The sequence below is a fragment of the Bombina bombina genome, chromosome 2 (assembly GCF_027579735.1).
Source record: "Bombina bombina isolate aBomBom1 chromosome 2, aBomBom1.pri, whole genome shotgun sequence".
Classification (NCBI taxonomy): Eukaryota; Metazoa; Chordata; class Amphibia; order Anura; family Bombinatoridae; genus Bombina; species Bombina bombina.
In genome coordinates, this window is record NC_069500.1 from 664,496,568 (window position 1) to 664,511,882 (window position 15,315).

Sequence of the window (15,315 nt, forward strand, 5' to 3'; positions counted from 1 at the left end):
GATGCTTTATAGCAATAAACAAGCGTTTGATTACCCACACAATCCAGAGCGTGCAGTGCATTAAACTGTCCCTAGTACCTTGGTGATTCCATCTCTAGAGAAGATTAGTGTTGCTCTCAGAAGTTTCAATTGATGGAAAGCAAAACAGCACATAAACTCTCCACAGCTAAGAGACAGAATTTTGTTTCTGTTCCTGACAGTATAGGGATCGCTCTGCATGCCGGTCCTTTGGTAACTAGCCTGCACTTTGCCAAGATGCATCTGCTCACTCATTCTCCCAATGAAATTAAAAAAGGTGATGCCAAAAAAATTTTGGCTACTAGATTTTGAACAAATATGCAAATCCCTAAATAAAACTAATCTTTCCATTCAAATTTCCATAAATATAAAATGTTTACAACACGGTTTTCTGTGACATCACATGTTGTAGATAAAAAAAAAAAAATTCCCATTCATGTTTATTAGTTACCTGCATAAATTAATTTCTGGCCAGCAACAGGAAAAGCGTCTTTTCCCTTTTCTAATTCAATCTTTTCTTTCAATGCTTTGACCTGTCAAGAGAAAGAAGAAAAAGAAAAAATAAGTAAATTTATGCTTACCAGATAAATACATTTCTTCTATGGTAAGACGAGTCAATGGATTCATCCTTTACTTGTGGGATATTATCCTCCTGCTAACAGGAAGTGGCAAAGAGCACCACAGCAGAGCTGTCTATATAGCTCCTCCCTTAGCTCCACCCCCCAGTCATTCGACCGAAGGTACAGGAAGAAAAAGGAGAAACTAAAAGGTGCAGAGGTGACTGCAGTTTAAAATAAAAAATATAATCTGTCTTAAAATGACAGGGCGGGCCGTGAACTCGTCGTACCATAGAAGAAATTAATCAGGTAAGCATAAATTTACTTTTCTTCTATAAGGTACGACGAGGCCACGGATTCATCCTTTACTTGTGGGATACAATACCAAAGCTACAGGACACGGATGAACGGGAGGGACAAGACAGATGGTTAAACAGAAGGCACCACTGCTTGAAGAACTTTTCTCCCAAAAATAGCCTCCGAAGAAGCAAAAGTATCAAATTTGGAAAAGATATGAAGCGAAGACCAAGTCGCACCCATACAAATCTGTTCAACAGAAGCATTTTTAAAAGCCCATGTGGAAGCCACCGCTCTAGTAGAGTGAGCTGTAATCCTTTCAGGAGTCTGCTGTCCAGCAGTCTCGTATGCCAAACGGATGATGCTTTTCAGCCAAAAAGAAAGAGGTAGCCGTAGCTTTTTGACCTCTACGTTTTCCAGAATAGAAAACAAACAGAGAAGATGTTTGACGGAAATCATTGGTTGCTTGCAAGTAAAACTTCAAAGCACGAACCACATTCAAGTTGTGCAACAGACACTCCTCCTTAGAGGAAGGATTAGGACACAGAGAAGGAACAACAATTTCCTGATTGATATTCCTATTAGTAACAACCTTAGGAAGGAATCCAGGTTTGGTACGCAAAACCACCTTAGCATGGAAAACAAGATAAGGCGAGTCGCATTGCAATGCAGATAGTTCAGAAACTCTTTGAGCCGAAGATATAGCAACTAAAAACAGAACTTTCCAAGATAGAAGCTTAATATCTATGGAATGCATAGGTTAAAACGGAACCCTTTGGAGAACTTTAAGAACTAAATTCAAACTCCATGGCACAGCAACAGGCTTAAACACAGGCTTGATTCTAACTAAAGCCTGACAGAACGACTGAACGTCTGGAACATCTGCCAGGCGCTTGTGCAGTAGAATTGATAAAGCAGGTATCTGTCCCTTTAAGGAACTAGCTGATAGGACAAAGAGTAACCTTTGGATTCGCACCAATAAAGATATTAACGCCATATCTTATGATAAATTTTCCTAGTGACAGGCTTTCGAGCCTGAATCAAGGTATCTATGACCGACTCAGAGAAACCCCGCTTGGATAAAATCAAGCGTTCAATCTCCAAGCAGTCAGCCGCAGAGAAACTAGATTTGGATGCTGGAACGGACCTTGAATCAGAAGGTCCTGTCTCAGTGGCAGAGACCATGGTGGAAGAGATGACATGTCCACCAGGTCTGCATACCAAGTCCTGCGTGGCCACGCAGGTGCTATCAAAATCAGTGAAGCTCTCTCCTGTTTGATTCTGGCAATCAAACGAGGAAGGAGAGGAAATGGTGGAAACACATAACCTAGGTTGAACGACCAGGGTACTGCTAGAGCATCTATCAGTACTGCTTGAGGATCCCTTGACCTGGACCCGTAACAAGGAAGTTTGGCGTTCTGACGAGACGCCATCAGATCCAATTCTGGTGTGCCCCATTGCTGAATCAATTGTGCAAACACCTCCGGATGGAGTTCCCACTCCCCCGGATGAAAAGTCTGACAACTTGGAAAATCAGCTTCCCAGTTCTCCACTCCTGGGATATAGATTGCTGATAGATGGCAAGAGTGAGTCTCTGCCCATCAAATTATTTTGGTAACCTCTATCATCGCTAGAGAACTCTTTGTTCCCCCCTGATGATTGATATATGCTACAGCCGTGATATTGTCCGACTGGAATCTTATGAATCTGGCCGAAGCCAGTTGAGGCCACGCCTGAAGCGCGTTGAATATCGCTCTCAGTTCTAGAATATATATCCGGACGAGAGACTCCTCCTGAGTCCCCAAACCCTGTGCTTTCAGGTAATTTCAGGCTGCATCCCAGCCCAATAGGCTGGCGTCCGTCGTCACTATGACCCATGCTGGCCTGCGGAAACACATTATCTGGGACATATGATCCTGTGACAACCACCAAAGAAGAGAGAGTCTCTGGTCTCTTGATCCAGATTTATCTGAGGAGATAAATCTGCATAATCCCCATCAACTGTTTGAGCATGCATAGTTGCAGTGGTCTGAGATGCAAGCGAGCAAACTGAACTATGTCCATTGCCGCTACCATTAGTCCGATTACCTCCATACACTGAGCCACTGACGGCCGAGGAATGGAATGAAGAGCTCGGCAGGTGGTTAAAATCTTTGATTTCCTGACCTCCGTCAGAAAAATTCTCATGTCCACCGAATCTATCAGAGTTCCCAGGAATGGAACTCTTGTGAGAGGGATAAGTTAACTCTTTTACGTTCACCTTCCAACCGTGAGATCTTAGAAAAGCCAACATGATGTCCGTTTGAGATTTGGCTAGTTGGTAAGACGACGCCTGAATTAAGATATCGCCCAGATAAGGCGCCACTGCTATGCCCCACAGCCTTAGAACCACCAGAAGGGACCCTAGCACCTTTGTGAAAATTCTGGGAGCTGTGGCCAACCCGAAGGGAAGAGCCACAAACTGGTAATGCTTGTCCAGAAAGGCGAACCTGAGGAACTGGTGATGATCTCTGTGGATAGGGATGTGTAGATACGCATCCTTTAAGTCCACGGTGGTCATATATTGACCCTCCTGGATCATTGGTAAAATAGTCCGAATGGTCTCAAACTTGAAGGATGTGACTGAGGAATTTGTTTAGGATCTTGAGATCTAAAATTGGTCTGAAGGTTCCCTCTTTTTTGGGAACCACAAACATATTGGAGTAAAACCCCTGCCCCTGTTCTGTTTTCGGAACTGGGCAGATCACTCCCATGGTATATAGGTCTTCTACACAGCGTAAGAACGCCATTCTTTTTGTCTGGTTTACAGACAATTGAGAAAGATGGAATCTCCCTCTTGGGGGAGAATCTTTGAAATCTAGAAGATACCCCTGGGTTACGATTTCTGAAGCCCAGGAGTCCTGAACGTCTCTTGCCCAAGCCTGAGCAAAGAGAGAAAAAGTCTGCCCCCTACTAGATCCGGTCCCGGATCGGGGGCTACCCCTTCATGCTGTCTTGGTGGCAGCAGCGGGCTTCTTGGCCTGTTTACCCTTGTTCCAAGTCTGGTTAGGTCTCCAGACTGACTTGGATTGAGCAAAATTCCCCTCTTGCTTTGCGGCAGGGGAAGAGGTAGAGGGACCACCTTTGAAGTTTCTAAAGGAACGAAAATTATTTTGTTTGGTCCTCATCTTATTTGTCTTATCCTGAGGAAGGGCATGGCCTTTCCCTCCAGTGATGTCTGAAATGATCCTTTCAGTTCAGGCCGAATAGGGTCTTACCCTTGAAAGGGATGGGTAAAAGCTTAGCTTTTGATGATACATCAGCAGACCAGGACTTAAGCCATAACGCTATACGCGCTAAAATGGCAAAACCTGAATTATTTGCCGCTAATTTAGCCAGTTAGCTTGCAAGCCCTAATTCTATCCAGAATATCATCTAATGGGGTCTCAACCTGAAGAGCCTCGAACCAAAAAGCAGCTGCAGCAGTTACGGGAATAATGCACGCTATAGGTTGGAGAAGAAAACCCTGAAGAACAAATATTTTCTTCAGGAGACCCTCTAATTTTTTATCCATAGGATCTTTGAAAGCACAACTGTCCTCAATAGGTATAGTTGTACGCTTAGCCAGGGTAGAAATAGCTCCCTCCACCTTAGGGACCGTCTGCCCCGAGTCCCGCATGGTGTCTGATATGGGAAACATTTTCTTAAAAGTAGGAGGGGGAGTGAACGGAACACCTGGTCTATCCCACTCCTTAGTAACAATGTCTGAAATCCTCTTAGGTACCGGAAAAACCTCAGTGTAAGTAGGAACCTCTAGAAATCTGTCCATTTTACACAATTTCTCTGGAACTACAATAGGGTCACAATCATCCAGTCTCGTTAAAACCTCCCTGAGCAATAAGCGGAGGTGTTCTAGTTTAAATTTAAAAGCTGTCATATCCGAGTCTGTCTGAGGGAACATATTTCCTGAATCAGAAATCTCTCCCTCAGCCAGCAAATCCCTCACCCCCAACTCAGAACATTGTGAGGGTACATCGGATATGGCTAATAAAGCGTCAGAGGGCTCAGCGTTCTCACACCAGACCTACTGCGCTTCCCCTGCAACACAGGCAGCTTAGATAAAACCTCTGTGAGGGTAGTATTCATAACTGCGGCCATATCTTGCAGGGTGAAAGAATTAGACGCACTAGAAGTACTTGGCGTCGCTTGTGCGGGCGTTAATGGTTTTGACACTTGGGGAGAATTAGATGGCATAACCAGATTCCCTTCTTACTGAGAATCATCCTGCGACATATTTTAGCTACTAAAAGTGTTCTTTGCAATTTATTGACCTTTCAGTGCATGAGGGACACATTCTATGTGGGGGTTCCACAATGGCTTCTAAACATATTGAACAATGACTTTCCTCAATGTCAGACATGTTGAACAGGCTAGTAATGACTACAAACAAGCATGAAAACACTTTATTTAGTGGAAAAAAAACAAAATCTTAAAAAACCGGTACTGCGCCTTTAAGAGAAAAAAAGCATACACGTTCTGCAAAACTGCTTTAAAATGCACTAAATTTTTCAAATTTTTGATAGCAAACTCAATATGTGTAGTTACGTTTGCCCCACAAGAAAATTTAACATTTAACCCTTTATTGTGCAAACCGGATTGAATTAAGGCCTAAATCCGGAAAAAAAAAAACACCCCCAGCACCTTGCGACAGCCCTGCTGTGGCGTCTACCTGCCCGCAGGGGTTGTAAATATGGGGTTAAAACTTCGATTTGGCCCAAAACATCCACAAGGGCCCTCAGGAGTTTGCTTGCTGAGTGATAACAACTGCGCATCTGAGGCGCGAAAATAGGCCCCGCCCATCTCACTCGATGTCTCTACAGCCTCAAAGAACCGCACCAGAGCGGTTTTAAACTAGCCATGTGGGTTCTGAGACCCAAAAAATAAGCCAAGTGTACCCTCAATAAATGTGCCCAAAAAAACGTTAACAGCACTCCCAGTTCAGAAAACGTTTGCCCACAAACATTCAAAACTCAGTGTCAACCATTTTTTAATTAGCCCCTTATGCAAGCTTAGTAATGCCTTTCTATAGCTCTTAGGATTACTGCTTACCCTTACCCTCATGGGGATACCGTCAGCCTTTCTGAAATACACAGTCTCTCCAGAAAAAAATGACTGAACATACCTCACTGCTATATAGCATGAAAACGTTCCTCACACTGAAGTTTCTTGTACCCCTCAGCCTCTGTGGGAACAGCACTGGATCTTAGTTACAAATGCTAAGATCATCATCCTCCAGGCAGAAGTCTTCATCCATCTGCTGCCTGAGAGTAAATAGTACACACCGGTACCATTTAAAACAAAAAAACTCTTGCTTGAAGAAATTAAAAACTAATATTTTATCACCTCTTTCACTTTACCCTTCCAAGTACTTAGAGTAGGCAAAGAGAATGACTGGGGGTGGAGCTATATAGACAGCTCTGCTGTGGTGCTCTTTGCCACTTCCTGTTAGCAGGAGGATAAAGGATGAATCCGTGGACTCGTCGTACCTTATAGAAGAAAATTATATAAGTGCTAGCATAGGAAGTACAACAGTAATTATTTATTTGAAATAATTTTTTATTGGTATTTAAACAATACAAAAGAATAAACAAGACCTTCACAGAAGACATAGCCACTTAATGACAGATAGATCAATGAGACCAATATTAGTAGACAGTAACTAAGATTTCCTAAAAGCATTTAAAACATTTACATTTGTATCGCTATATAGATGGAATTACTTGGTCGATTACTCCTTAAACAACAGAACAGTAATTATTTAATAGATCATGCAGATGCAAATCTACATCTGGCCAGCTGTCCGTCATTGACAATAGGCATTTGATGATTGGTTGAGTCTTGCTGAACAAGACGGATTTCAGAAAAAGTGCATTACCCTACGTATCCTGGATTACTGTGACATTATATAAAGTAAGAAGGTGTTTTTTTTTTCCTCTTTAGGCACCTAATTACAATGAAGGTCCATGTTTGTAAGAGGTTCACATTCTGAACACTGCCTAATGTTAGATCACTTGCAGGGCAACTTAGATTCGCAAACAGTGTAGTTAGAAGAAAAAACAATGGATACATTTATCAAATCAGAAACTGTTATCAGAGGAGCTAAAACATGCACTAAAGGCACTCATTGGGCCTTAAAAACTGGGTCTAAGACATGACATTTTAAGCCCTGAAAGAAAATCCTGCTGCAACTGGGGGGAAAAAAAAATGAGATATATATATATATATATTTATTTTTTTATTTTTTTGGTTGCACTTAGCCGCTGAAGAGAACAGCCCAGCAGTAAAAAAGGAAGAAAGAGTAGTTTACATACAGTTTAAAATAAAGCACTCACAGGTCTTCAGCCGTCTGTGACAAACTTTTATTCGGGACAAAACAGTCCCTTCCTCTGACAAACAACTCATGTGAAATTTTTTTAAAGGCCATTAGAGCCCTCCCCCTAATCACAGCCAATCCCGGCTGCCCGTGTGCAAAAACATAATTTATGTAAGAATTTACAAGATAAATTCATTTCTTTCATATTGGCAAGAGTCCATGAGCTAGTGACATATGGGATATACAATCCTACCAGGAGGGGCAAAGTTTCCCAAACCTCAAAATGCCTATAAATACACCCCTCACCACACCCACAATTCAGTTTAACAAATAGCCAAGCAGTGGGGTGATAAAGAAAGGAGTAGAAAGCATCAACAACGGAAATTTGGAAATAATTGTGCTTTATACAAAAAATCATAACTACCATAAAAAGGGTCGGCCTCATGGATTCTTGCCAATATGAAAGAAATGAATTTATCAGGTAAGTTCTTACATAAATTAGGTTTTCTTTCATGTTATTGGCAAGAGTCCATGAGCTAGTGACATATGGGATATCAATACCCAAGATGTGAAGTCTTCCACTCGAGAGTCACTAGAGAGGGAATAAAATAAAAACAGCCATATTCCGCTGAAAAAATTAATCCACAACCCAAATAAAATTAGATTATTTCATCTTTGAAAGAAAAAAAACAAATCAAAAGCAGAAGAATCAAACTGAAACAGCTGCCTGAAGAACTTTTCTACTAAAAACTGCTTCCGAAGAAGCAAATACATCAAAACGGTAGAATTTAGTAAATGTATGCAAAGAGGACCAAGTCGCCGCTTTGCAAATCTGATCAACTGAAGCTTCATTCTTAAAAGCCCACGAAGTGGAAACTGATCTAGTAGAATGAGCTGTAATTCTCTAAGGCGGGGCCTGACCCGACTCCAAATAAGCTTGATGAATTAAAAGTTTCAACCAAGAAGCCAAGGAAATAGCAGAAGCCTTCTGACCTTTCCTAGGACCAGAAAATAAAGCAAATAGACTAGAAGTCTTTCTGAAATCTTTAGTAGCTTCCACATAATATTTCAAAGCTCTTACCACATCCAAAGAATGTAAGGATCTCTCCAAAGAATTCTTAGGATTGGGACATAAGGAAGGGACAACAATTTCTCTACTAATGTTGTTAGAATTCACAACCTTAAGTAAAAATTGAAAAGTACGCAAAACTGCCTTATCCTGATGGACAATCAGAAAAGGAGACTCACAAGAAAGAGCAGACCGCTCAGAAACTCTTCTAGCAGAAGAGATAGCCAAAAGGAACAACACTTTCCAAGAAAGTAGTTTAATGTCCAAAGAATGCATAGGCTCAAATGGAGGAGCCGGTAACGCCTTCAGAACCAAATTAAGACTCCAAGGAGGAGAAATTGATTTAATGACAGGCTTAATACAAACTAAAGCCTGTACAAAAAAATGAATATCAGGAAGTATAGCAATCTTTCTGTGAAATAAAACAGAAAGAGCGGAGATTTGTCGTTTCAAGGAACTTGCAGACAAACCCTTATCCAAACCATCCTGAAGGAACTGTAAAATTCTAGGAATTCTAAAAGAATGCCAGGAGAATTTATGAAAAGAACACCATGAAATGTAAGTCTTCCAAACTCTATAATAAATCTTTCTAGAGACAGATTTACGAGCTTGTAACATAGTATTAATCACTGAGTCAGAGAAACCTCTATGAGTTAGAACTAAGCGTTCAATTTCCACACCTTCAAATTTAATGATTTGAGATCCTGATGGAAAAACGGACCTTGAGATAATAGGTCCGGCCGTAATGGAAGTGGCCAAGGCGGGCAACTGGACATCTGAACCAGATCCGCATACCAAAACCTGTGTGGCCATGCTGGAGCCACCAGCAACACAAAAGACTGTTCCATGATGATTATGGAGATCACTCTTGGAAGGAGAACTAGAGGCGGGAAGATTTAAGCAGGATGATAACAACAAGGAAGTGTCAGTGCATCCACTGCTTCTGCCTGAACATCCCTGGACCTGGACAGGTATCTGGGAAGTTTCTTGTTCAGATGTGGGGTCTTCCAGAGATAGATCTCATGGCCTCTCATCTAAACAATCTGAGAAAACAAATCTGGATGGAGAGACCACTCCCCTGGATGTAAAGTCTGGCGGCTGAGATAATCCGCTTCCCAATTGTCTACACCTGGGATATGCACCGCAGAGATTAGACAGGAGCTGGATTCCGCCCGAGCAAGATCAGAGATACTTCTTTCATAGCTTGGGGACTGTGAGTCCCACCCTGATGATTGACATAAGGCAGTGTTGTGATATTGTCTGTCTGAAAACAAATGAACGGTTCTCTCTTTAGCAGAGGCCAGAACTGAAGAGCTCTGAGAATTGCACGGAGTTCTAAAATATTTATTGGTAATCTCGCCTCTTGAGATTTCCAAACCTCTTGTGCTGTCAGAGATCCCCAAACCGCTCCCCAACCTGAAAGACTTGCATCTGTTGAGATCACAGTCCAGGTTGGCCGAACAAAGGAAGCCCCTTGAACCAAACAATGGTGATCTATCCACCATGTCAGAGACTGTCGTACATTGGGATTCAAGGATATTAATTGTGATATCTTTGTATAATCCCTGCACCATTGATTCAGCATACAAAGCTGTAGAGGTCTCATGTGAAAACGAGCAAAGGGGGTCGCGTCCGATGCTGCAGTCATGAGACCTAGAACTTCCATGCACATAGCCACTGAAGGGAATGACTGAGACTGAAGGTGCCGGCATGCTGCGACCAATTTCAAACGTCTCTTGTCTGTTAGAGACAGAGTCATGGACACTGAATCTATCTGGAAGCCTAAAAAGGTGACCCTTGTCTGAGGAATCAAGAAACTTTTTGGTAAATTGATCCTCCAAGAAACAACACTATTTATTCGTGTGAGATTCTGCAGTATGTAAAGACTGAGCTAGTACCAAGACATCGTCCAAATAAGGAAACACTGCAATACCCTGTTCTCTGATTACAGATAGTAGGGCACCCAGAACCTTTGAAAATATTCTTGGAGCTGTTGCTAGGCCAAATGGAAGAGCAACAAATTGGTAATGCTTGTCTAGAAAAGAAAATCTCAGAAACTGATAGTGTTCTGGATGAATCGGAATATGAAGGTATGCATCCTGCAAGTCTATTGTGGACATATGTCCTTGCTGAACAAAAGGCAGAATAGTCCTTATAGTCACCATCTTGAAAGTTGGTACTCTTACATAATGATTCAACATTTTCAGATCCAGAACTGGTCTGAATAAATTTTCTCTCTTTGGTACAATGAATAGGTTTGAATAAAACCCCAAACCTTGTTCCTGAGGAGGAACTGGCATGATTACCCCTGAAGACTCCAGATCTGAAACACACTTCAGAAAAGCCTGAGCTTTTACTGGATTTACAGGGAGGTCTTACTTTGAATCCTATTCGATACCCCTGAGACAATGCTCTGAATGCAATGATTTTGGACAGATTTTATCCAAAAATCCTTGAAAAACCTTAATCTGCCCCCTACCAGCTGAGCTGGAATGAGGGCCGCACCTTCATGCGGCCTTAGGGGCAGACTTTGGTTTCCTAAATGGCTTGGATTTATTCCAATTAGAGAAAGGCTTCCAACTGGAAGCAGATTCCTTGTGAGGAGGATTGAGTTTTTGTTCCTTATTCTGACGAAAGGAACGAAAACGGTTAGAAGTTTTAGATTTACCCTTAGGTTTTTATCCTGAGGCAGAAAAACTCCTTTTCCTCCAGTGATAGTTGAAATAATATAATCCAACTGAGAACCAAATAAATTATTACCTTGGAAAGAAAGAGGTATTAATCTAGATTTAGATGTCATATCAGCATTCCAAGATTTAAGCCACAAAGCTCTTCTAGCTAATACAGCTAAAGACATAGATCTAACATCAATTTTGATAAAATCAAAAATGGCATCACAAATAAAATTATTAGCATGTTGCAGTAAGCGAGTAATGCTAGATATGTCAGAATCCAATTCTTGTTGCGCTAAATTCTCCAACCAAAAAGTTGAGGCAGCCGCAACATCAGCCAAAGAAATAGCAGGTCTGAGAAGATGACCTGAATATAAATATGCCTTCCTTGGATAGGATTCAAGCTTCCTATCTAAAGGATCCTTAAAGGAAGTACTATCTTCCATGGGAATAGTGGTACGTTTAGCAAGAGTAGAAATAGCCCCATCAACTTTGGGGATTTAAGAGAGAAAAAGAAAAAAAAAAAAAAAAAAAAAATGTACCACAGTAAAAGAGAAAAAAAGAAAGAAGAATAAAAAAAAAAAAAAAAAAAAAAAAAAAAAACGTTTAAAAGTAGTTAAGAAGTTAAACTCAAAGAAATAATTTAGCTTAGAAAATTGTATAGCGCTTAACATTATAATCTATCCCTTGTTGGGTACTTGATATATAGATTTTTTTTTTTTTTTTTTTTTTTTTTTCTTTTTCTCTCTTCACTCATACACTCCTAAACTAATTACTCACTTTTGACTTAAGACACCATCTCACACTTTTTATTTTTATTTTTTATTCTCTCTGTAGACTTTGGTTTAGTCCCTGATCACTTAGATTTACACCGGCCCAAGTGGCTCATACTCACTATTAACACTTCTCCACATTAGTTTTACTCACACACTTTCCCCCTCCTCCTTGGTTTTTTTTTTTTTTTTTTTTTTTTAAAAGGGAAGAGAAAAGAAAAAAAAGAAAAAAAAGAAAATACAACAAGTGTTTATTAATGGATAAGTTTATCCAGAATTCAAAAGATAAGTCCCCAGCTGTAATGTCAGCTAAAACCAGGGAAAGAAATAAGAACAAGAATACAATCGATCCCATACAAGAGAATTTAGATAGTGTGAACACACCTAATGTTAACATAGATACACAAATGTTAATAACTCAAATTTCTGCTTTATTGATGCCACAGTTTGATAATCTCAGACTAGAAATATCATCGGTATCGAATGAGCTAAAACATTTTAACGCAAGAATAGGAGAAATAGAAAATAGAATATCGAACCTAGAGGATCAACTGACTATTAAAAGTAATAGGATAGAAGAGTTAACTGGACAGATTGTAAAATTACAAGTCAGAGCAGATGTTGCTGAAGATAGATCAAGAAGAAATAATCTAAGGTTCATAGGTATATCTGAAAAATATGTAAATAGAGAGTTAGAAGCACTCATTACCAAAGAAATACCAAGGAAACTGGGCATGCAAAGGGAAGGATTAGAAATCATAGCTGAGCGGATACATAGACTGGGTTCAAGTAAGCAATACTCGGGTGAAGACCCTATGGGTAGATCCCGCAATAGGCCAGTGATTGCAAAATTCTTGAACTATAAGGACAAAACTGAAATCTTAAAATACTTTAAAAAACTTACAGAACCTCTCCTGCTGGATGACAGGAAAGTCCTTATCTTTCAAGACTTCTCAATGGAAACCTCGAACAAAAGGAAAATAATGTCACAAATGTGCTCGCAATTCATTCAAAAGGGGTTACAGGCATTTGTAGTTTATCCTGCTATCTTAAAAGTAGGAGGTAAGGATGGCTTTAAATCTTTTCAGAATAACGAAGAAGCTAAACAGTATTATGTCACAGTTTGTCAGGATTTATGACATAAAGGAGAACAGCGTTAAAATTTTAACTGGTTTTGATTTATACTTTTTTTTTTTTTTTTTCCTTTGTCTTCTTATCAGCCTTTCATAAAGTTAAAGATATGTCTAGTCGTGTTGGAAATTTTGTGGTTGGTTGCTTGCATAGAATAAAATTAGGAACTTACTAGGTCTTACATCTTGGAATGTTGGTGGTATTGTTTCCCCTATTAAAAGAAAGACAATCTTAAAGCATCTTAAAAAATTAAATACTGATATCGCCTTTCTCCAGGAAGTCAGGTTGTCGGCAACAGAATTAGCTAAATTAAAAGTTAATTGGGTAAAAGAAGTAGTCGCCACTCCATGTTTAGAAAGGAAAAAGGGTGTAGCTATACTACTTGGCAAGAATCTAGAATATAAAATTCTTGAAGTTAAAAAAGATGACAATGCACGCTATATTATTATTGAAATAGAAATAAAAAAAAAGATTTATACTTTGTGTAATGTCTATGGTCCAAATAATCTGGACCCGGAATTTTGGAATAAATTGCAGGTATTAATGCTAAAGCATAATGAAAAAAATTTAATAATTGCGGGTGATTTTAATTTAACACCTAGATTCCCACTAGATAGGAAAAGCACAAAAGGTAGGAAAAAGGATTCTAGAATATCGAAGGAAATGAGAATCCTGCATACATTTAAAAAATCACTCAAAGTCCATGATATTTGGAGACTCCAATATCCAGATTTAAAAAGATTTACATGCTTATCAAAATCACTAGAATCACTATCGAGGATTGATTTTTTCCTGATATCCGAGTCTTTATTGTTGGCTAACCCAAAGGCAGATATAAAAGATGTGATCATATCTGATCACGCTCCTATTACACTAGAACTTACCCTAGAGGAAATATTAACTAGAGCTCCTAAAAGAAACTTCTTTAATTTCCCGAAATACATGCTGAAAAATGCATCTTTTGTAGCTATGCTAAGAGAAAAATTCAATATTTTTATAAATTTGAACAGAGAATATCTAGATAGGATAGAAATACTGTGGGAAACAGCTAAATCAGTGTTAAGGGGAGAAATAATAAGCTATATGGCCATATTTAAAAAGAAAAGAAAGAGAAGGGAAGAACAATTAACGAATCAAGCTATAAATTCTTATAATAGATACCTATCAAGTACTACAAAAAAGAACTGGTATAGGTATACCCAGGCAAAACAAGAAAGGGACACATTCTATATACAAGAAACTACTAGAGAAGATCTTAAAAATAAAGCTAAGTTTATGAAATTTGGTAATAAAACAGGTAGTCTTCTAGCGAAAGTAGTTAAATCTGAAAAAAAAACTAATATAATACCGGCAATAAAAGTGGAAGATACATATATACATGACCCGTTAGAAATAAACGAGATTTTTTACCAAATATACAGCAAATTTTATGGGGCAGCTGAGCTAGACAGCTCAAATAAAAGGCGGTTCTGGGATTCAATAACTACTCCTAAAATAACACTGGAAGAAGCTAATACAATTAACCAGCCTATTACGATAGAAGAAGTAGAAACAACAATTAATAAGATTAAATTAAATAAAGCACCCGGGCCGGATCATCTGCCAGCCGAGTTCTATAAAATTTTAAAAAAAGAAATTGCACCATATTTGACCAAATTATATAATTGGTATTACTCTGAGAATCCTAGCATGTCAAAGAACTTCACTAAAGCAAATACAATTCTGATATATAAAAAAGGAAGGGACCCTGAGAAGCCAGACGCATACAGACCTATTTCCCTACTAAATGTGGACTATAAGATCTTAGCAATAATTGTCGCGGAAAGATTAAAAAAATTTTTTGGTAACATCATACATACAAATCAAGTAGGGTTTATGAATAATCGAAGTTCTGTGGTCAATATACGTAAAGCTTGCATTATTATTGAATATTTCAACGATCTGGCAGATAAACACCAAGAGATGGGAGAAGATGCAGCCTTAATAGCCATAGATGCAGAAAAAGCTTTTGACGCGGTACAGTGGGATCATCTTTTTACATCACTGTCTAAGTTTGGTTTCTCGGGCCCCTTTCTAAACTATATCAAAGCAATATACAAAAATCCGATATCTGTTATTTCAGTGAATGGAGTGGAATCTGCAGATATCGCTCTGAAAAGAGGTACAAGACAAGGTTGTCCCTTGTCACCCTTCTTGTTTAATTTGTCCATTGAATCATTAGCCATTAAAATTCGTCAAGAGATGCAAGGGATTGTTTGTAATAATATAGAGGAAAAGATCTTGCTATATGCTGATGACGTTCTGATATTCCTGAGAAATAGCAATCGGAGCATACCACAACTTATGGATATAATAGAGTTATATAGCTCCTTTTCGGGTTATAGAGTTAATTTTAGTAAAACCGAACTCTTATGGCTTAATAAACAAAAAAAATCTAATACTTTGT

The 15,315-nt window shown here is 39.2% G+C and overlaps 1 protein-coding gene across 1 annotated transcript in view; it reads right to left on the bottom strand.

Moving 5' to 3' along the window:
* RAD23B (RAD23 homolog B, nucleotide excision repair protein) overlaps positions 1-15,315 on the bottom strand; it is a 296,312-nt gene that overhangs the window by 230,093 nt on the left and 50,904 nt on the right. Inside the window, exon 2 of the mRNA XM_053702609.1 lies at positions 470-551. Coding sequence (XP_053558584.1) covers positions 470-551 — 82 coding nt within the window. The remainder of the gene's footprint in view (positions 1-469; positions 552-15,315) is intronic.